The sequence below is a fragment of the Bombus flavifrons genome, chromosome 1 (assembly GCF_040668555.2).
Source record: "Bombus flavifrons isolate JBK064 chromosome 1, iyBomFlav1_principal, whole genome shotgun sequence".
Classification (NCBI taxonomy): Eukaryota; Metazoa; Arthropoda; class Insecta; order Hymenoptera; family Apidae; genus Bombus; species Bombus flavifrons.
In genome coordinates, this window is record NC_138442.1 from 5,043,634 (window position 1) to 5,065,159 (window position 21,526).

Consider the following 21,526-nt stretch of genomic DNA (forward strand, 5'->3'; position numbering starts at 1 on the left):
TTTTTTAAAATATTACCATCACATACCGGTAGTCTATAACTTTTATTTATTTTTTTGTAATAAATAATCTTTATAATAAAAAATCGTTTTCTCAATAGTTTTTAAATATCCTAAATATATGATCTTTTTAAATTGAACAAACACGATGTATGAATTTAAAAAGATGTAGTAAAGTAAAAACTTATTTGGTTTCTACCATTTGTTCTTTTGCATTATCAGTACGGCACATAACTCTCTCTCGCTTTCTCTCTCTCTCTCTCTCTCTCTCTCTCACCCTCTCTCTCTCTCATTGAATAATGTATTTAAAATACTTCATACATATATAGTGCCTTCATTTGATAATGAAATTTCATTACCATCAACGCAAAGCAATGTATCCGATTTGTTATATTAAAGATAGAAAATGCAATAATATTAGATTGCACACAAATATTTATATACAATATAATGGAATTGTAACACATGCGCGAATAAATATATTGAACACACATGGAAGTTGTAAAATTAAAATGTAAACTTGAGATACTATCCTATGCTCCGCATCATAGAATTTATGTTTATTATTGAAATTAATGAAAAATAAAAAATTGTTTATACTCCTAATCCTTACGATTATATTCATTTTTGCGGAAAATAGATTTATACAACAATAAAAGTATCGTGTTATCAAAGCCTTCAGAATGACTCTGTACTTCTCAAATGCTTGTGTGTGTTTCATCAAAAGAGGTAACTATTTTAACGTTCGGTCTTTGTGTCTTAAAAGTTTCAACACCTTGTCTTGTAACAGATGTGCCACTTACATCCAGATGTTCGAGACTCGATGCATTTAAAGCTAAATGTACGAGACTTGAGTTTGTAACATGTGGATAATTTCTGGAATACATAAAAAATTGTCATTTATTACTGTTAAAATTTGAATCAGAAGTTTTCTAATCTAATAGTACCTTACAACCAGTGTTTTTAAATGAGGATTATTAAATATTCGTTTGTCTCCTTCTACAACTATAACTTCTTCTGCCAAATTATTGATTATACGATCACACGTGTCACTTCCAAGAGCACAAATTGCTCTGTCTGTTATTAGGCATCGTCCAAACATATAATTCTCCCAACGAAATCCATCTTCGACCAGGAACTAAAAGCAAAAAAAGATGCAAATTATAACAATTGTATATATGTAATTTAATTCTATTACTTTTTGCACATTGTCATTATACCTACTTGTGCAAGATTTCTATCTTCATATACAGGATGCTGATTCAAAGGTTCTCTCTGTAAAGGTCGAGATTCTGAATCGGGCGATTCCGTGTTTCTTAAACTGGAAGGACATTCCAGATAAAGATGTGTCAAAGTTTTAGTACAGCTAAAACATCCAACTTCACTATCACCAAGTGCTGTATCTCGCAAATCAAGAATCTGAAATATATAATCAATTAATCATTTAATTTATTGATTTATTAAACATTAATAATAACAATACATAAGATTATTTACTTCTAATGTTTTGAATCCAAATCTTGTAGCTAAACTAGTGTAAGCAACGCATTCGCCTAAGCGATGACACGAGTTTAGCCTTAATTCCTTTAACTTTGGCATCTTACTAATGACCAACAATGAATGTGGAGTAAACCATTCGCAATTACTTAAAATTAAACACTGAAAAATATGCAAATATTATAAAATGAATAATAATAAATTGTGTACAAATTAGTAAGAGCTCAAACAATGTAAAGCAGGAAAAAATAACAAAAATAATACACAAAATTATATGTAATCCACACCTGTGTTTGTATTGTTAGAATACTGATACCTAGGATAGAAGATTAGACTGATAGTTAGAATAGAAGATTGTGAAGAGTTATTTAAAAATTAATTCATCAAATAATTAGTAAGTGAAAGAATTTCTCAATTTTCAATTAATGTAAGCAGTTATTTTGTAACTTATAGTTATTCATTTGTAATAAAAATCTATACAACAAAAGTAAATAAGTATATAAATGTTAAAAAGTTTTCGAAAATACGTGCAATTGAAAAGTGAGATTCTTACTGTTAAATTAGGCATATGGAAATTCATTTTGAAAAAATATGATTTATTACTACGCAAATGTTCCATTTTGCAGCCTTCTAATGAAAGTTTTTCTATGGTACTTGGAAAATCTGTAATTTGAATCTGCAAATAGAGAAAATATGTAATTTACAAAAGAATTTTTTAATTTCATCTGCCAAGATAAATAATAAAAATAGTTAAACTTACCTTGTCTGCATTAATACAATATTCCTCTATAATTAATTCTTTAAGTTGAGTACATGTAGCTTTAACTGAGTTGAGAAAGTAAGGACTAAGTTCTGCATCATTTTCACAATATAAATCACCACGCATAGCAAGACTTGTTGTTGTAGGCTGTAGAAATTTTATATATTCTTTTAAATCATTTAATAATATAGGTGTTGCTCGAAAATCTACCCTTCTCCATAAAGTTTTATCTTGTGCTACTTGAGCTAGTCGTTGACAAGATCTAGGAACAGTAATAACATGTAATAAAAGAAGAAATATATATACATATATATATTTCTTTATTTAGTTTAATAAAACTTACAAACTTATTGCCATGAGATTTTTAGGATTCAAATATTTAAATATGTTCAACAGAACATCATCAGAGAAGTCTAATATATGTGGATGTATTATTATATCATTTGCCTTTTCATTTTCTTCAAATTTGATGCGTTTCATATCTTCTTCACTACTTGATGCTTTAGGAGATAAAGATCTACTGCGTTTCATTTTCATTTTCTTTTTACACCTGTATAACATAGTAAGTAGAATATTAAAATAAAATTTGAACATACCTTAACTTGAAGTAATGAAAATTAAAAATTTTTAAATATTATTCTATATAACTACTATTAATTTATAATAAATCTAATCTAAAACAAATAAAGAAGATTTGTATTTTTCGCATAGTCATCATATAATCCAAATTGGTCAAGCTGTATATACGTTTTATTCAAAATAATTTATAAATATAAATAAATATATATGTACATAAAACAAATTGAACGATTATGTATCGGAAACACTTGATCTTCTAATGGTTCTAATTCTTCTTGCATCTTTTTAACAATTTTAAAAAATTGAAATTGTTTTCTGTTTTCAAATTGAAATTGACGTAAAAACACAAAGAAAGTTTTGTTCACAAAACAGTCTAATTCTGACTGCTGAATAAGCTCTGTTTCTTTGGCTGAAACCCAGAAATAGTGATAAAATTTCTGCCAACCATACGCCACTATGATCAGTGATCCTACATGACTTTTTCACATATTTTATACATAAAAGTTAATATATTCAAAAACTTGAAACAATTTTTTATTACAAAAAAAAATTATGAATAATTACAGAAATATGTTATTTTATAACAATATATATAGTTTTATTTGTTAAAACAAAATGTTGCCAAATTGCATATTGGATATACAATATGAAAAATATTCATTTTAGATCAAAAACATTTAGTAAACATCAAATCAGAGTAAATGATGCTTAATCAAATTGAGAAATTCGTTCACCATAATGTTATGACAAAACTTTACATATGCTATGAAATTTTACTTTCAGGACTTTAATTCGTATCAATGGAATACTTTCTTTTTTTAAACAAATCACACAAATTGTTGTACTATTGTCAAAAATCAACAAGTAACATAACCTTACGTTTGAAATACTATCACTATGTTATTGATACTTACCAGATTATTACATGCAATTTTAAATAAAAATGATTATACTCGAAAAGATATCGACATAAAAACTAATTGTCTTAACATAATGCACTTAATTTGTTTAATTTGTTGAAAAGTATATGTATATACAAAATGATGACTGCACACACACACTTTTCTGATCAAACTAAACAACTTCTTATAAACTTGACCTTAGTTTATTATAAAGATGTTTTTTTATGTAAGAAATTGTATTCATTGAGAACAAATTTGCAAAAAAATATATGATGAAATATTAAAACGTATAATTGAAATTTTATATGCAATTCATACGGATCGGAAAAATTTTAGAAAGCATTTAGTATGACTTAAAATGCTTTTCCCAAATCCTACGTTACGAATGAAAAAAAAGCGACTTTCTTAAATATCGAATTAATATTTTTTTTAACTTATTCCATATTTTTCAGTGTTATTTAACAACTTCTAATGCTCTTTTGTTTAAACTAGTTCTAGAACAGATAATATACAGCATTTGTATTATTTCCTTAAATAATGAAATCTTAAAAATAATTATTTAGTAAATAACGCTTTTTCTTTATTGTTTCGGTGTTTTATATACATAACTTAGACTATACTTTGTAGATCTATGTATTAATTTACATAACTTAAAATAGCGCGCAGGATTAAAATTACATTATGCATATTCAACGTTTTAATTCATTAACTTAAAAATCATAATGTCCCTGTAAATAGAAATAAAAATCACGAAATTTAATTTAAATTTATATGGGAAGACTGGAGTGAATAATATACTAGTATCTTTTTAATATATTATAATATATTTAAATATAATATTAGTTTGAAAATATATACAATGTAAAATATAAAAATTAACAGTATAAATTTCAAAAATAATCATATCTGAACAAGTAATGTCATTTTGTTGCAAGTTGCACATAGAGCAGGGGGCTACTTAAAATCAAAGATTATCAATTTTATTTGTTTTTATAAATAGATCTGCAAAACAAATGATTTTCATGACTTTAATAATTAGGCACAAAGTATGCAATTAATAAAAGCACTGTATCTCTTTTTCTTTGGATTTAATATCTACTTTACAATACTTCAATATGAATAAAGAGGTATTTTCTGCTTTGCGGAAAATACCATTTTCCTTAGGAACAGTGCACTAACAATTTTTCGTCTTACTCACTGGACCATGTTATATACAATGTCATTACTATAAATCTATGTACTTCGAATGTACATCTAGCACTAGCTGATATAGAAACACAGTCTTAAATTCATTACTTCTGCTTCGATATACATATATATATATACAAGACTTTATAATAAAATAAAGTCTGACCAGTAATTAAAATAAATCTTTTGTACTGTAGAAAGTTCATTTGTATCTTAAGACGTTTATTATGCAACAACAAAATTCCGTTATTGTTATGTTCAATCACGAATTCTGTGCTCACATTTAAATGAAGATTTTTGTTTATTTTCAGTAAATAATACGCATCGATGTACTCTGTAAAAAATATGGTAGAAAATTGTGCGATCAAATCTTCTTCACTAAACTTGTTACAGCAAACAGAGTAAAGAAAATGGTGCAGGTAAATTAAATATCACTATAAACAACGATTTGGAGCAAATTATAAATTTTTGGTAACCCACTATTATTGTGCAAAAGTAGAAAATTTAATAAGAATATGGATGAAATATTAATAATATATACTGGGAACTTTTATTTGAAGATATAGTTGCCCCCTGTTTGATCTTATTATGTAAGAGACAAATTATAAGAAAGAAAAAAGAAAGAAATGGAAAGGTAACATAAATTAAGTAATAATGTATGCTAATTATATAGACAGATACAATGGAAGTAATGTGGCTTAAGAAATATAAATTCTCTTCATTCTTCTTGATTTTGGTCAATATATGCTGGAAATTTAGCAAGAATTTTAGACAATTATAATTTCCAATATACTTATTTCCAAAGTTTACTGTATGGCACGCTCTCATTTGTTAAAAAACAACGACTTTAAGGTCGTTGTATGTATTATAGTGCTATACAATATATGTATATATTGTATGCATACTTAACCAAAATCTTAACTGTAACAGAGCTAATCAGGTGGATCATACCTGAATTTACCTTACATTTATTTTCCTATTATTTATCCAATTTATATGTATATAATATAAATTTCTTTGGTCTTAGATTTTGTTTTGCATTCTAAGTTTACGTACAAATCATATAATCCTAAAATACTTTGCAAAATGGTCATAGATTGTTGCAATCACTGGTTAAAAAAACAGAAACAAAATTATTTCATTGATTCTAATAATTATGTATATAACATATATATAACAAGAAAAGATATTGCACAAAGCAAAATATAAACAATAATATTTTTATAAAATTGATTTGATTGTTTATAACAAAAAAATCTAAATATTGATTACATCATTAACTATCAATGAGAATTTATACAACAAAAATGTTATACATATTTCTATGCTAATTCTATTAGTATAAGCAACTAAAATTCTGATTAGATATTGATTTAATATCTTCATTTCAAGCTAATGGAATTGAAAATATATCTCTAATCAGGTATTGGAACAACCTCATGACTATCTACGCACACATAAATTTTTCAACACACGATTTTTTCGAACATTAAATAACAGTGTGCATTCATACAAAACATAGCATGCATTTCATACATGTAATACTTTACTGGCAAAATATATACAATGTACTTTAAGTTAAGCTCATAAGCCACTGAAGATTCTACTTTCTGACCGACTGATTATTAGTATAATATAAATGATAAGTTATTTAACTTTTAATATGTTTAAAATAATAGTATTTAAATCCGTCTTCTTGCCTTATTAAAGTACAAAAAATTTTCTTCTCGAGTAACAGCAGGTATAGTTTAAGAAAATATTTTAGCGCGTCATAAAAGTTCTCTTGCTCACATAACAACAATCTTGTGATTGTTACCATTTGGCAAGAGAACATAATAGACACGCTTCCCCTTATCTCATTGAAACTCTTGTACATTATTATGATACTGGTTATTGAATGAACCATTTGGTTGCTCATTTCTTTCAATGACACTCTGCATTTCAACTGTTGATCCATTATTAGACTGACCATTGCTATTATTTAGACTCCCAGAGTTAGTAACATTACTTGTTACCATATTTATATTACTGGTAGCATTAGACTGTTGTGTTTGTTGCTGTTGTTGCTGTTGCTGCTGTTGATGACCATTTGCAGTATTCTGAGAAGAATTATTATTATACTTTGATCTATGCCTAAGTTTGTGAGTTGTAAGATATTGTTTTACAGAGAATGCTTTGTGACAAATATCACATTTGTATGGTAAAGGATCCTGACAATTTACACCATCTCCAATAGTTGAAGCATGAGTTGTTAAATGCATTAAATAATAATGCTTCACCACAAATGACTTCCCACAGGTTTCACAAATATACGGACCCGATACACCATGCGTTTTACGATGTTTGTGAAGATTGTCTTTTCTAGAAAAGCTTTTACCACACATTTCACATTCGTGCATTTTTTCACCTGTGTGAGATACAGAGTGTCTAACTAAATGTTCTTTGCGACTAAATGCCTTTGAACACGTAGTGCACACATAAGGACGTTCACCGGTATGTAGTTTCCTGTGTTGATAAAGATGTTCTTTTCGTTTGAATGGCTTACCACAAACATCACAACTAAATGAATTACCATTATTTTGTAAAGGATCTTCTTTGTTACTACTATTATCAGAAGTTTCATTCAAAAGGCTCTGAACAGAGCAACTATGAGTGTTCAATTGATTTATGGTAGTGAAAATTTTGCCACACTCTTTGCAAATGGCATTCCTATGAGTTTGTGAAATAACTTGAGGATTTACAGTAATTAAAGATGTTGGTTCAGGCCCTGATTTGATTCTTAAGAATTCAGAAATTTGTCCGATCGAGTTGCGAGATATTGTATCTTCTGACTTTGTATAATCTTTAAATTCCTTTGGCTCATCCCGTACAGTTTGTGCAACCAAAGGTGTTTCTTTAAATCCCAAATTTAAAAATACTTCTGGTGTAGCTTGTACAGTATAACCCTGTACATTTTGTGTTCCACTTTCATCTTTTTGAGTTTCAGACTGTACTTTCTGAATGATTTGTTGATTTTGCTTAGATTCAGGTTCTGCCTTCAAAATGATATTATTATTTTGATGTACTACCTGTCCTTGAGGTTCCTGCTTAATAGGAAACTCCTGTTGTGTAGCAATTTGCACCTGTTTTTCAATTTGTTGAAGCTGTCTATGTTGTTTTTCAAACTCTCTTTGTTGTCTTTGTAACTGCTGAATCTGTTGTGTTATTTGTGTCTGATTTTGTTGTTGTTGTTGCTGCTGCTGCTGCTGACCAACTTGTGGTTGATTTTGTGACTGAGAAATTTGTCTTTGAGATTGTATTTGTTGATTTATTTGACCATGATTTTGAATTTGATTTTGCACTTGTTGAATTTGTGAGGTCGTAGTTTGTTGATCGTTAATTTGATTGTGTGCTTCATTTGATTGTTGAGGAGATACTTGCTGCGAAGTTTGTTGCTGATAGCTATAATGGGTTTCTGCTGTTGCTTCTACAACAGCAGCTGCCATACCTCCTGCTTGCATCTAAGATAAATATTAATATAAATTAGTAATAGTATCACATAAAAATAATTCTTAATATTTTCTCTGTCAACAAACCTGCATGGCACATTTGTATTGTTGAACTCTTGCTTGGACTCCGCTGATAATTTGAATATTCGAGGCATTTATATTACTAACAACAACAGGTTGTTGATGCTGCATTTGCTGCTCATTATTAACTATTTGATTTCCAGTCGTTGTTGTTACTTTCTCTATTCCCTTTAACACTTCATTCTCAGGGGTTGTAGGTCTGTCCTTTTCTGTGCTTTTCACATAAACCTTACCCTCCTTTAGAAAATCTTCTGAGAACCGCAGTGAAGTAAAATAAGATTCTAACATACCCTCTGCGCTCACAACTGTTTCTCTGAATTCAATAAAATTTTCTAATTTCTTTACACATTCGTGGCAAACAATTTTTGGCAAGGAATCTTCCTCCAAAACCTTAAAGTTCAAATTAAGTACTAATTATATATACCATCCATATCCTTTCATACCTAATCAGATTATATTATTAAATAAAGAAAGAATTACAATGACCATATAGATATATCAATAAAAAATTATCTGTTTTATCAATTGAAATTTTTTAAAACCATGTCTGGGTCAAAATGAAAGTGTACAAAAATCTCACTTGTATAGGCAAGTACGTCTGAATCTTTGTTTGAAGTTGCAATCTACGTCCTTCTTCCCGGAAGATATTCATTTTGGTTCCTTCGCTGCTAGTACACAATCTGCACAGTTCGTAATAATTCACTCTTCGATATCCAGACATTGTTTTCCCGCGGAAAACTAAATAACGCGACCTTAAAAAAATCGCGGACAGCTTTATTTCCGAAGGAATACACACGTAACAATGATCACTGTTCCCCTATCATCATTAACGATCCTATTTTGCATATAAAATACGATTCTATTTGATATCGCATTTCTGAGACTACGTGAATTGTACCCGTGGCCATTTGCAGTTTGTGTGATTATAGCGACAACGAAGTATAATAAAACGCGCTAAAAATTTAAATTCCTAACTAAAACGTGTATAAACATACACAAATTTAAAAACATATGATAATTTTTAATTATAATGTATATCATTACAAATTGTTTTGTGTGTGATTTTATGATGGCTGTACAATAAAATACAATAAATGTTCGTTTTAAAGTGCTCGTATTTATATTTATCATTCACTTGTAGTCTTAAATTGTTTGAAATTTGAGTGTTAATATAATACATGAAATGATAAAGAAAAGTTAAGAATATAAATACAACACAAATATGATATGGATATGTATTATTTATATAAAAAATATAACATAAATACGATATGTAAGAAATAAAATGAAACAATAAGTAAGGAGTATTTTTTTATATTTTAGAAATAGAATATTATGACTATATATCCATATATATCTTTACTTACAATTTGACACATGGTTTGACACAATAATTCATCTGAAATACAAAATAAGTAGAAAATAAAGGATATTGCGTATAAAATAATAAGTAAAGAATGTTTACCATCTCGTATAAAATAGAATATTATAACTATATACCTATATATTTGTACTTTATTTACTTCATGCAATAGTTCATCTAAAATACAAAATAATAAATATCGAAAAAAGCTTGTTTGTATTATATTTTAAAATCTTTTTATCGTTATATATAGTTAAAAAGATAATGATTTCCTTAAATGCTCGCACGAAATATAATCTTCTGTTAAAAAATATAATCTTTATTATAAAAAGTATAATCTTTATAATCCTTTTGATTGCCATATGTGATTAAAAAATGTTATGATTTCGCCAAATATTCGTACCAAATACACATATAACGATGCGTGTAACAATAGTTGGTGATTTGCGAGGTCCAATCTGATTTAAGAGCGAGAATATATCGAATAAGGAAACGTGGAACATTGAACCGGATAGATAAAAATGTCATCACCAACTGGTGGAGTTTCCTGTGTAGGATAGTATCAGGAATAGCTTTTGGAAGGTGATGATTGATCAATTATAATTCCACGGATTTCACGTCATTGTGTGCATTCAATTTGTAAAAAGAATGTTTGAAAGTGAGATACATTGAAGGTAAATTATGAAAGAGAAACTATCGATCGAGAAAGAACGTGGTAAGAAATTAGTACGATAGTACGAGGATCCTAACCTTGTTGAAAATGAAGTCTGGCACTGTGAACAAACATAGAGGTTCTACGCTTTTAAAAACGGAAGAAAATGAACAAGTCTATCAATTGATAGGAAATCGGTGTCAGGTAAAAACTACTTTAACGAAAATTTGCACCTGCGAACATCATAACTGTCATTATAGTACTATGATTATGACCTAAATTTTATCTGTCGATCGACAGATATAGATAAACGCGTTCTGTCATCTTCATTTGTATGGTATTTGTAAATAATCTCGTCACCGCTGATATTCGAATTAAACATTACTTCCGTTTATGATATATTTAACAGTGCAGAAAAGAATGTTCAATGTTAAAGATATTTTATTAATTGTTTTGTGTGAAAGCAGCACTGGTTTTATATATTTTTTGCTTAAACTTGAGAATAAACTCATATGCTTAAAATTATGTATTAGTCATGAATGAATCAAATGATGCATCGAAAGAATAGCAATTATGCAAAAATTTTCCACAATATAATTATATACTTGTTTTCCAGTTGTTGTTGCAATCTTTGTGTTTTCTCATATTGTTTATGAATATTTTATGTTATTTATAGTTAATTAATATAATGTTAACATAAGAATTAATTGTTCAATGAGTAATATAATACTAGAAGAAATAAATAATTTTTTATGCCTTGCAGTGTTTAGCAGCTGGAGTTATTCAATTATATTTGACTGAACCACCTTTACACAAAGAATGGATAAAGAAAACTACAGGTATTATAACATTGATAAGGGATAATCCTAGACGTAGCTTTTTCCTTCGTTTATATTGCTTACAAAGGAAAGCAATGTTATGGGAGCATGAAGTATATAATGCAATGGACTATAAAGCACCAATGAGTTACTTCCATACATTTGAAGCAGAGGATTGTATGACTGCTTTTAATTTTGCAAGTGAAACAGATGCTGTTACATTAAGGTGAGTTGTATTAGGATATGAAATAAAAATGTCAATTAAAGTATTATATATTCTTTTCTAAATTTAATTTTGAAAAATTACTTGGTTTTAGAAACATTCTTCTTGATAAGCTGAATGCCAAACGTCAGAAAAGGCAACAAAGACGTTCTAAGGTAGAAGGAGAAACTCAGCATGGTGCAACATTGCCATGGAGAAATCAAAGCAACGCATCACCTGTTGCATTTAGTACAGGATCAACTTCTAATTTATTAAATGGAACCCCAACTACAATTGGTGTCAATAGGAGTGCTTCTAGTAGTTCTATGTACAAAAGTAAAAAGAAGAAACGAGAGAAAACCAAGAAAAGGTTAACGAAAGATGATATTGGTCCTCCATCCAATTTTAGGTTGGGAGTTTACTAATTTGTCTCATTTATGCTTGTGCCTATTGTGCCCATTTATAATTTTGGTTACATTTTACAAATATATGTTTATATTTATTTTAATATTTTTAGACACGTTACACACTTGTCATGGAATACTAGTAGCAAAGAATTGGAATTAGACAAAGTCGATCCACATTTAAAAATGTTTCTTGATATAGTTGGTGTGTCGGAACATCAATTCAGAAATCAAGACACGCGTGATTTTATTTACGATTTTATTGAAAAAAATGGTGGGATGAATGCCATTAGAGAAGATATATCTTCATCTGTTCCAAAAACTAATACACAACAACAATTCCAACAATTGCAACAACAACATCAGCAACAATCTCCAGCTGCGCCTCAAAGACAAGAATATCCCCCTCCAGTTCCAGCAAGAACAATAACAGTTTGTTTATTTTTCTCTATAATATTACATGTGTATATAAGATAAGCAGTCTTTATGAAGTACGTTTTCGAACATTTTTGCAGCATCAAACACGAAGTGCTCCACCACTACCTCCAAATCGAATTAACGCACCTTCGACACCGCCAAGTGTACCACCTAGTGCACCACCTAGTGCACCACCAGTTCATAGAACATTACCATCTCGACCGCCACCACCTTCTTTAACTTTCGCACCATCACTACCACCACCTCCACCTCCGCCTCCTCCTCCTCCACCACCTCCACCAGCTCCAGCTCCAGCTCCAGCTCCAGCTCCAGCTCCGCGTTCTAGAAGTAATTTAACTACACCTGTTCCACCTCCTCCACCATTACCAAGTACCGATGATAGAACAGTCAACGCAAGTGTTATCAATAATAATAATACTACTAGTAATGACAATAATAATGGAGATATCGCTGATCTAAGGTCAACGCTTATGGAATCCATAAGGAGTGGTACTACACTTCGAGTTAGTATTAAAATGAAAAATTTATAATCACGAAGTCGAAATTGTATAACTGATTTTGATGATTATATATTATCTTTCTGTTACAGAAAATTGATAAATCTGAAGTAAAACAAAGTCCCCCTCCTCCAGATACAAGGAATGCTTTGTTAGAAGAAATTCGTCGTCAAGAATTTGTGTTAAGGCCCGTTTCGAGCGAAGTAAAAAATGAACGAAGTAAACCAGCGTTTCAAGGAGGACTAGCTAGTGCTTTATCAAGAGCTCTTGCCGAGCGATCAAGTGCAATCCATAGTGAAAGTGATGATTCGACTAGTGAAACCAGTGATGATGATGATGACTGGGATGATTAACTCAGGTCAGAAAGAATTAACACATAGGATTATGAGATGTAATCTGAATGATATCTTGTTAATAAAGATATGAAATATTGTTTCAGATGAAGCATATGACTCGAGGAATAAAATAATGTATCACTGTGATAAATCTGCTATCAATAAACATGTAAACAGATTAGCTACCTTAAATGTATAATATAACGATTTTGAATTTGATATCCAAAGAAGAATGAAAATCACATGTAAATGTTCCGAAAAAGGAAATCACATAATGTGTTATCAGAAAGTAAGGCATAATTACATGGATAGGGCAGGTAAGGGCAGAATAGAAGATCTGGTATAATTTCAAAAGAATTGTGACATGCAATTATCTGGTTTGAAGGAGAAAAGAAGATATTATATAAAGCAAATACGATGTTATATAACACAACAGGCATAAAAATATCAATTTTTCGTTTACTAGTATTTATTCGTTTAACTGAGGATCAGCGTTTGCCAAATAAAATGAATACCATGGAAACGATTATACCTATTCAAGCTGCTTCAATAAATATTATAAGAAATACAATAATAATACAGTTAAGTAAAAACTAGTGTAATTATGTAGTGCAGTTAAAAATATTACAAATTCCATGTAAATTTGTACTATTACTTCAAAAGTTAGTACACTTCCTGTATGATGATTACGAAATTTGCCTTAGTTTGTCCTGCCCAATTCGTGTAACTCAAAATACATATAATTTTAAGTTAGCGACCGATAGTCCAAGATGCACATTTACGGTGGAACAAAACTGTAAACGTAAAATAGATTTTCAAATTAATTGGAGTTGATCTATCAATCAGAATAGAACAAGGAAATAAAAGTATTAAAAACATTACAATTTTTCTAACTTAATACTCGAAGATATTGCAATAATTTCGATACTAAACTGTATACAAAAGATACATCGAAACTATGTTAGTTCATAGGAACTTCACCTAAAATCTAAAAAAAAAAAAAGAAAAAAAAGAAACGTATAGTTAATGTATCTATATGTATTATTGTACAGATCGACTTTTAAGAATTTAAGCTTTTATCTATTATAAAATTAATCGTATTACGCATGTTAAGGTCGACTTATATACCTGACGTTTCAAAACTGGGAATCGAGCCTTGTAAAAGTATACATAAGTTACATTTAAATTTATCAGTATGCTAAATCTTTGTTAAAGAAACGATCTTCTCTCTTTTTACTGTTTTGTTTATAGACTTGGAAACTCGTTTGAGGTATTTAAATAACGGCCTTGTATCTAGTCGCCTACGATGCTAAAACAGGTGCCCTGAACTGATGTAAATTATAATATCTTAAAGGAGTTTCTAGAGTCTTTAAATATCCCGATAGATTAAGGGATGATAATTTTTAATATTTTATTACACTAATTTTTTTTAAGTTTTTTTTATCCATTAACTTATTATGTCAGTTCTAATATCTGTCGGCCTCTGTATTAAGAGAGGAAGTCATGAGAATGGTGTTTTACAATATACAAACGAATTAAATGAACTTCCTTACTTCATGATGAAGTATGATCAGTCCTGCATTGTTGGACAATATAATTCATTCGTTCAATTAAAAAAAGAAAGCAGCGCATCAAACGACTCTTCTTAGATTTATCCTATTAAAGTACGTAGACGTAAGGTTACGATTAACAATGTAGTAAGAACTGTATATTTTCACGTGTGTGATATAGGTGTCGAGACCATAGGATTGAAGCGGAAACAGAGAAATTGTTTATGGGAGTGTATGAAGCACAAGATAAAAAGTTTTATGCCACTATGGAGAAATCCTAGTCACACAGAAATGAGAAAAAAGGAATATGTTAATTATTAGTTATTGTATTTTATTATATTCTATGCAATATTATTGTAACGTAAACGCTGTTCGACGTCCGAACTTCTCTTTCGATTGACTAGAAAAATCATAGTTGCAGGATTTTTTGCTTCGATTACTGTCGAATATATGAAAATACCGAGACGAGAGCGTAATTAAGAGAAAGAGGGGATCTACGCTATATTTGTTAACTAGGATAAAGGGAAAGTAGCGAGAGATGTTAAAATAAAAGACTTGTTACATATGATAAGCTAATAAGATTGTATGAAGAATGGGAGAATTACAAAATTTTACTTTGAACGCATTATATAGAAGTATTGTTGCATTTAAGAAGAAAAAGAAAAGAGAAAAAGAGCTATTAATGGGCATGTATTTTTGTCCAGTTTTAAGAAGTAAATTGTTCTTCTATTGAATGTACATATAACATAGTACATGTTACAAATCGTATTCGGTTTGTGTTGTGACTACCAAATATCAAAAACTATAAAAAAACGAACATATAACAAATATTAATTTACTTTAACATGCAACTTCCTCTTCTACTGTATTATTTTTTGTATTAACTAAAGAAAAAATAGACTCATATATAATTTATAGCGCAAATTTTATGAACTAATGCAGAACGAATGTTTCTTCTTTGTTATTGTGGAAGAACAAAAAAGAAAAAAGATTCATCTACAGGGATGATAGGGTTCGTGATAGCAGAAACCTAAATCTGTTATGTGTACATAGTTTTAAAAGGAACGTTGAATATACGTTAAAATAATGTTTATACTATTTATTTAACAGTCAGCTTTTATATATACTGGAAATTAGGTTTAAGTAGATCAGATATGTATATCGGTCTAACTAAATATTTTTGCTATGAATATGATGAGATAAATAAAATATGCGTGTGGAATTTGCGACTAAAAAAGAACCGGAAGTAAATATTCAAATTTTTTCGTTAAACTTGTAACGATAATTACCCATTATTAATTACTTCGTTTGTGAGATTCGAATGTTATAACTGTATTCAAATATACAAGAAAACATATCATAATTTTGAAAAATATTAAATGATGATTTTGTATAAAAGCAAATATTTTGTAAAAAAAAGAAGGAAAGAAATACCGATGATATGGGACTAAAATTATATCCGAATTGATTGCATTAAACTAATAAAAGACCAACTTTCCAAATCTTAGAAGAAAGTAGCTTCTTCGTAAAATTGTAATTCCTAAAAAAAAGATATGTATCATGCCATTTATGTAGCTGAAATTGTTGACTTTATCGATGAAAGTTTAAAATACAAATATATCAATAGACACGAAAGAGAAAGGAATAGACGAAGAATGTTGTAACTTATTCGTTAATAACTTAGTCGTTTACGAAAGATGTTGAAGCAAAAGACTGTTAGATAAAGTAATTTCCTGAAAATTTGCACGTTGCATCACTTGTTAACTAGATACGTTTAACGTAAACGTTAACGCAATCCATAGCTCTTACCTACTAAAATAGACAATCATGCATCACGAAGTAAAAGATAACATCTGATTCTTTCTTTTTAAAAAAATATCAAATTATTTATTTATCAATTACTTATTTGTAACATGATTATATAATATATTTAAATAGAAACAGAAAGTATATTTTAATAGAGGATAGAACATTCGAATATAGAAGAAATTTATCTCTAACAATAATATTATAAATTAATACATTTGATACATCAAATTCAGATATCTTATTATCAGTTATTCATATACAAAGATAAAAGAATAAGAGAGAGCTATCTGTTTTCACAAAGATCAATATAAAATACTTCTTTACATGTATCACTGTTAATTATCATTTCTTAACAGCGGTAATGTGGTAGGAACAGGAACAGATATACTAAACGCGGCAATAAATACGTTGATGATAGTTATTAGAAAAACTCCAATTACCACGTAATTATTAATTTTTCGTGCCTGTTGTGATTTCGATTGTCCTTTTATGTCAAATCGACCTTTGAAAATCAAACTGACGCCCACGGCCACCTAAAATTTGATAGCATCTTTCTCATCAAACATACTCTTCTATAAAACAGAAAAAATAATATTCTATACTCGTTCGTATTTGTATCATATTAGTTTGTTGCAATTCGTTATCCATTAAAATTTAGAGAAGGTAGTAGAAAGAAACATTGCGTTAATCTGATGGAGTATTATACCTGAAGAAGGAGACTGATAATGATTAAACTCAGAATCAGAAAAAAAGTGGAGCTCTCTCGTTGATATTCAATCAGGTATCTTAATTGATTTGCATTGGCGGTGATTAGGGCAACATCCATCATACCTTGTGCTACAGTCTTTTTCGCGGCATATGTATTTGATTGTTTGTATGCTTGAGATTTTTTGTCCGTCGTGTCGACGGAGATAACATCTTTCACTACCACTTCTTCCACCACCTCCAATTTATTTCCTTTCTCTTTTTCATCCATACCTTCTCTTTTACATTAATTCCACCTTTCTCTTCTTTCTTCGCCCAAACACACAATGCCTTTGTTATTTTCAATCTTTGGTTCGAGATAACTCATCGATACACAAATAACGTTTATTTCTTAAATCCAATAGATATCTGAGGAGCAATTACACACTTATCACTATATCTTGTCTTTTATTCTTAATATTATCTGTTATTGAACCAAATTAGTGTTATTTCGTTACTGGATCAAAATTGGACACTTTATCAAGGAGAATATAAACGTGACAAAGTGTTCTATTACAGTACTGGAACTAAAATTCTGTTGTTCTATGATTCAAATAGTCGTCAACAAATGATTGTCATCCGAAGCTAACAATGTTGCATGCACATTGTGATCGCTTAATCATCAATGCCGAGAATGAAGAATGCTTTGTTCAAACAGGCTCTTGTGAGAAATATCTTACAATGTAAGTTTCTCCTTATACGAATTTCTTTTCTATATTTTAATGAAATTTTGACGGAATTATAGGATTATCGATCCTATCGGTATACAACAACATCAACATACATCAACATCGGTAATAGAGAAAACTTGGAGATTTGTGTACTTACCCGAAAAGGTGATCAAAAAGTTGCTGATAGCTTTGAAAAGGTTCTGATTTATCGGAGGAATCGTTGGGAGTGAAGCCAGTGCAAGAATAACGATAACTATTATCGTGTTGTATATTAAACTCGACGTGAAGCTCGACGCGGTTTTAATGAAACCACATGTGACGCTTGTCAGAAGAGAAATGTTTAAGGACAATGGTTGTATATACTCAATGGGTTTATCAATCGAGGCATCGTAATTATGTTAGCTGTTCTATCACGAGCTTATCATCGAAGACTTATTCGAACGACAAAAAAAGATAGGTAGCAATAATCACGAAGAATTTCTGTTATTATTTCCATGTTGATTGTTGTGTGACTGATTAATTTATATTCAAGAGATTTTATAATTACGAAAACATTTTATCAAATGCTATAAATAGAGGAGTTGTAGTAAGTTCATTTAACTAGGTATTTAGGTATAATTAGCAAGAAATTTCTTTTCGACATTCAATTGCATTGTTTGGCCGATTGCAACTCCTTTAATTGATTGCATTTTAACTCTAATAGAGAATGAGTCATCAATTACGATTAAGTTTTTTTTTTATGTGAAGCGAAAAGAAAATATAGAAATTAGAGATAATACTGATTAACTTTAATAATAAATACAAGTACTGAACTACAAGGCGAAATATCGTTGCCATTACTAATGACAGAAACATATCATGCCTTTGTTATTGTTTTATTTAATATTTACTTCATGCAATCTATTTCTATGCATATATATATTATTTAAGAACGACTATGTGAGTGATCTTCCTCGTAAGTATAATCGATAAACTTTCAGACATTTCGCGATGAAGATTTCGAAGTCTGTGTTTCACATTTTTTTCGAGACAACAATTTGTACAAGGGGAACGTGTTGTAATTGTTTGGATAAGCCACTATGCAGTTGACTCCCGCGTTATTTGTAACGTGTACACAATTGATTAGTACGAAGATTAAATAAATCTTGATTTTATCGATGACACAGTGACTGCAGTATTTCATTTATATTTAATATACAAAAAGTGAAGATTGACAATTGACAGTGACGATCATTAGCTGTATTTATATGGACAAGATTGTGTATCGATCCAGGGTTTCATGATTTAGGTGTATCGATACAATCGATCAGTATCGATAAATGAATGTATGCAAAGAACATAGAAGTTCGTAACTAAAAAAAAGGAAGAATGTTTATTATATGTTAAATATTTAATCGATAAATGTTAATTTTTTAATAAAATATTTGTTATACCAAGGATGTAAACATTTAACAGGCAAAAATATATCTATTATTATGTATCAAATATTTTTTATCAAGATATTCACTATACCAAGGATGTAAAAATTTAACAAGAGAAGAGATATGTACAATGATACATAGTTGTATCACTTGTTCAATGTATTTTTGACAAATACATATTCACCTTGATTTCTAGTAGCATATTCATCGTGTATGAATATTTTTTAATATTCTATAAATTATTCTAGACGCAGTCTATTTAACGTATGTAAAACCATTACAATTAGCCGAACTCTTCTTGGGTAAAGAATCGCAAACTATAGCAAATAACAAATTGAATAAGTATTGAAAAAAAATTATTATAAAAAAGACAAAAAACAATATATCGATTTCGTGAGAAAAAGTAATAATCAAACTTATATAATATAAGAGCACTTGGTGCAGGTGAAAGCTGGATAGGAAAAGAGTAAATTCGCCATGTACGTCGGAGGTGAGGACATCCACACTGCGAACGAGCGTCGACTTTCGGTACATGCACAGTTGGTGTATGTTTTTTTCAAACATTTTTATCAAACGGAAGTGGTTATGTACAACTATGCACCTATCTATATAATAATCGTGGAATTAGTTCTGACACACTTATCTGTTCTACTTATTAAAAATTCGTCAAGGATACTTATAGCAACAGAATTTTTCCTTGTTACTCTTTATAACGACAATTTTAGTAAAATATCAATTTCATCATAATGACAATCTTAAAATAAAATTATAAATTTGTCATAAATCGACAGAAGCTAATTAGAAATGTTGCGAAGAAATTACACACTGGAAAGGGTCGAAATGATCAGACGGTAACGGATACGAAATTATAGCTTCGGAGGTCCATAGACATACTTATAAAGACAGTGACGAAACTCGTTCAGGTATGAAAGTTCAAATTACGTCGTCAGAAGGGAAACTGTAATTCGAGCTTATGACGTGTACAGTTTCTCGTCGATCGAATCGAGAATGTCATGGAGATTATTATTCCCGCACGCACTTGTAACGTGTCCAGCCAGTAAAATGGAGTTAATGGTAAATGTAGTGGTTGCAAAAAGTACACACCATTGTATTTATTATAGCATTTATACTAATTAAGACCAAATATATTAAATTTCCTAGTACTAATATCTAGTAGTAGTTTCACATGACTTGAAAATGTGATACTATGAAAATGAAATATGTATAGAAATTAATAAAAAAACGCTTTATGGGAAAAAAGAGTATTATATAGCCACTATATGTTATGCTTAATTTGAAAACTGATATTAAATTTGCAATTAGAAATAAATTGAAATTAATTTAAAATAAACATAAATATAAGAATGAAATAAAAATATATTTTTGTTAATAGAAGTTGATGGAAGCATGGTACGCGAAAGCGGGACATGGAGAGGTTGCAAGAAATACGAAGTCAAGCGTGCCTTAGGGCAATGATGCAATAACGGCGAATCCCTTCCAAATTGATCGACGTTCTTTGACCAACAAACTGGATTTTTCTGAAATAATAGAGAACGGCATGTACGCTATAAGCGACAGAGACCCTGTCGGTGAGCTGTAAATATACTTTCAACACTATTGTTTTAATACTTGTCGAAGTGAATAACAACATGCAAATGTAAAAAACAAATTTAGTTGAAATATCAGAAAAATGTCAGAAGAGAAAAGAATTTTTCTCTCGATTTACATATTCGATACTTGCATGTTGTAATTCTTCATTTCAAGCTAAGTTTCTCTTTTGGTCTTCATTAACAGCGATTCAATTGAGTCGCCTTTGCGATGGTTTGACCATTTATAGCAGCGAGGAATTCGGTTTCGTGAATATGTTTGGTGCCTCGGTAACATAATCATGATTGTATTCATTTTCATGAATGAAAAATTGGTATTCTACTTGGAAATATTTGTAGTTCTACTAATTTTGCTGGTTAAGTTACTCATTTATACAGTGACGTTCAAAAGTTTTAGATCAGATAGATTTCCCACGGTATCTTAAAGAATTTTAAAGAATATTATGCAACTATGTAATAGTTTTGTATGTGTATTATACTACATATTTTCTTTTACTTATCATACTATTATACTCAATACTGC

General features: G+C 29.5%; 5 protein-coding genes across 11 annotated transcripts; 2 read left to right on the forward strand and 3 right to left on the reverse strand.

Moving 5' to 3' along the window:
• Nucleotides 1–29: 29 nt before the first annotated feature.
• On the reverse strand, nucleotides 30–4,070 carry LOC138178993 (F-box/LRR-repeat protein fbxl-1). Of its 2 annotated transcripts, none has more exons than XM_069111399.1 (8): nucleotides 3,748–4,070; nucleotides 2,598–2,804; nucleotides 2,255–2,516; nucleotides 2,048–2,170; nucleotides 1,495–1,656; nucleotides 1,222–1,416; nucleotides 945–1,135; nucleotides 30–873 (listed from the first exon to the last, which is right to left on the reverse strand). In XM_069111399.1, exons 2-8 carry the CDS (start codon nucleotides 2,789–2,791, stop codon nucleotides 696–698), a joined length of 1,305 nt encoding a protein of 434 aa, XP_068967500.1. In that variant the 5' UTR covers nucleotides 2,792–2,804; nucleotides 3,748–4,070; the 3' UTR covers nucleotides 30–695. The 2 variants fall into 2 exon arrangements, with proteins under 2 accessions (XP_068967500.1, XP_068967493.1); XM_069111392.1 differs by lacking the exon at nucleotides 3,748–4,070 and adding an exon at nucleotides 3,047–3,196.
• Nucleotides 4,071–5,455: 1,385 nt separating this feature from the next.
• LOC138177842 (zinc finger protein 184) lies at nucleotides 5,456–9,425 on the reverse strand. The gene is made up of 3 exons (XM_069109071.1): nucleotides 9,073–9,425; nucleotides 8,499–8,882; nucleotides 5,456–8,423 (listed from the first exon to the last, which is right to left on the reverse strand). The coding sequence occupies exons 1-3, from the start codon at nucleotides 9,211–9,213 to the stop codon at nucleotides 6,780–6,782; spliced, it is 2,169 nt and encodes a 722-aa protein (XP_068965172.1). The 5' UTR covers nucleotides 9,214–9,425; the 3' UTR covers nucleotides 5,456–6,779.
• Nucleotides 9,426–10,365: 940 nt separating this feature from the next.
• LOC138179510 (actin nucleation-promoting factor WASL) lies at nucleotides 10,366–15,991 on the forward strand. 3 transcript variants are annotated; one of them, XR_011173072.1, is made up of 8 exons: nucleotides 10,366–10,711; nucleotides 11,271–11,551; nucleotides 11,643–11,936; nucleotides 12,045–12,363; nucleotides 12,447–12,872; nucleotides 12,959–13,224; nucleotides 13,306–13,518; nucleotides 14,933–15,991. XR_011173072.1 is itself a non-coding variant. In XM_069112355.1 (7 exons), the coding sequence occupies exons 1-6, from the start codon at nucleotides 10,616–10,618 to the stop codon at nucleotides 13,217–13,219; spliced, it is 1,677 nt and encodes a 558-aa protein (XP_068968456.1). In that variant the 5' UTR covers nucleotides 10,366–10,615; the 3' UTR covers nucleotides 13,220–13,224; nucleotides 13,306–15,991. The 3 variants fall into 3 exon arrangements, 1 of the variants encoding a protein (XP_068968456.1); XR_011173067.1 differs by having other exon boundaries at nucleotides 13,306–14,865; nucleotides 14,933–15,840; XM_069112355.1 differs by having other exon boundaries at nucleotides 13,306–15,991.
• Nucleotides 15,992–16,741: 750 nt separating this feature from the next.
• Nucleotides 16,742–18,975, reverse strand: LOC138179558 (ninjurin-A). Of its 4 annotated transcripts, none has more exons than XM_069112478.1 (3): nucleotides 18,133–18,975; nucleotides 17,267–17,574; nucleotides 16,742–17,093 (listed from the first exon to the last, which is right to left on the reverse strand). In XM_069112478.1, the coding sequence occupies exons 2-3, from the start codon at nucleotides 17,534–17,536 to the stop codon at nucleotides 16,896–16,898; spliced, it is 468 nt and encodes a 155-aa protein (XP_068968579.1). In that variant the 5' UTR covers nucleotides 17,537–17,574; nucleotides 18,133–18,975; the 3' UTR covers nucleotides 16,742–16,895. The 4 variants fall into 4 exon arrangements, with proteins under 4 accessions (XP_068968579.1, XP_068968560.1, XP_068968569.1 ...); XM_069112459.1 differs by having other exon boundaries at nucleotides 16,744–17,093; nucleotides 17,267–17,673; XM_069112468.1 differs by having other exon boundaries at nucleotides 16,744–17,093; nucleotides 17,267–18,016.
• On the forward strand, nucleotides 17,896–21,518 carry Argl (Argininosuccinate lyase). Its single transcript, XM_069116095.1, is given in 6 exon segments — nucleotides 17,896–17,987; nucleotides 18,050–18,140; nucleotides 20,188–20,319; nucleotides 20,803–20,851; nucleotides 20,854–20,985; nucleotides 21,161–21,518. Coding segments are annotated over 6 exon segments (618 nt in total). The 3' UTR covers nucleotides 21,283–21,518.
• The last annotated feature ends 8 nt before the right edge of the window (nucleotides 21,519–21,526 follow it).

What these genes read in the sequence shown, in the direction of transcription:
- LOC138177842 (XM_069109071.1), bottom strand. Translation starts at nt 9,213, where the DNA reads ATGTCTGGATATCGAAGAGTGAATTATTACGAACTGTGCAGATTGTGT. An exon ending in AGACGTACTTGCCTATACAA is followed by an intron (nt 8,883 to 9,072) that starts GTGAGATTTTTG and finishes TTGAACTTTAAG; the next exon opens with GTTTTGGAGGAAGATTCCTT. An exon ending in AATACAAATGTGCCATGCAG is followed by an intron (nt 8,424 to 8,498) that starts GTTTGTTGACAG and finishes TATTTATCTTAG; the next exon opens with ATGCAAGCAGGAGGTATGGC.
- LOC138178993 (XM_069111392.1), bottom strand. Translation starts at nt 3,114, where the DNA reads ATGCAAGAAGAATTAGAACCATTAGAAGATCAAGTGTTTCCGATACAT. An exon ending in TCCATATGCCTAATTTAACA is followed by an intron (nt 1,657 to 2,047) that starts GTAAGAATCTCA and finishes CATATTTTTCAG; the next exon opens with TGTTTAATTTTAAGTAATTG. An exon ending in AAGATAGAAATCTTGCACAA is followed by an intron (nt 1,136 to 1,221) that starts GTAGGTATAATG and finishes TTTTGCTTTTAG; the next exon opens with TTCCTGGTCGAAGATGGATT.
- LOC138179558 (XM_069112478.1), bottom strand. Translation starts at nt 17,536, where the DNA reads ATGGATGAAAAAGAGAAAGGAAATAAATTGGAGGTGGTGGAAGAAGTG. An exon ending in TTATCAGTCTCCTTCTTCAG is followed by an intron (nt 17,094 to 17,266) that starts GTATAATACTCC and finishes ATCAAATTTTAG; the next exon opens with GTGGCCGTGGGCGTCAGTTT.
- LOC138179510 (XM_069112355.1), top strand. Translation starts at nt 10,616, where the DNA reads ATGAAGTCTGGCACTGTGAACAAACATAGAGGTTCTACGCTTTTAAAA. An exon ending in TGATAGGAAATCGGTGTCAG is followed by an intron (nt 10,712 to 11,270) that starts GTAAAAACTACT and finishes TATGCCTTGCAG; the next exon opens with TGTTTAGCAGCTGGAGTTAT. An exon ending in GGAGTGGTACTACACTTCGA is followed by an intron (nt 12,873 to 12,958) that starts GTTAGTATTAAA and finishes TTTCTGTTACAG; the next exon opens with AAAATTGATAAATCTGAAGT.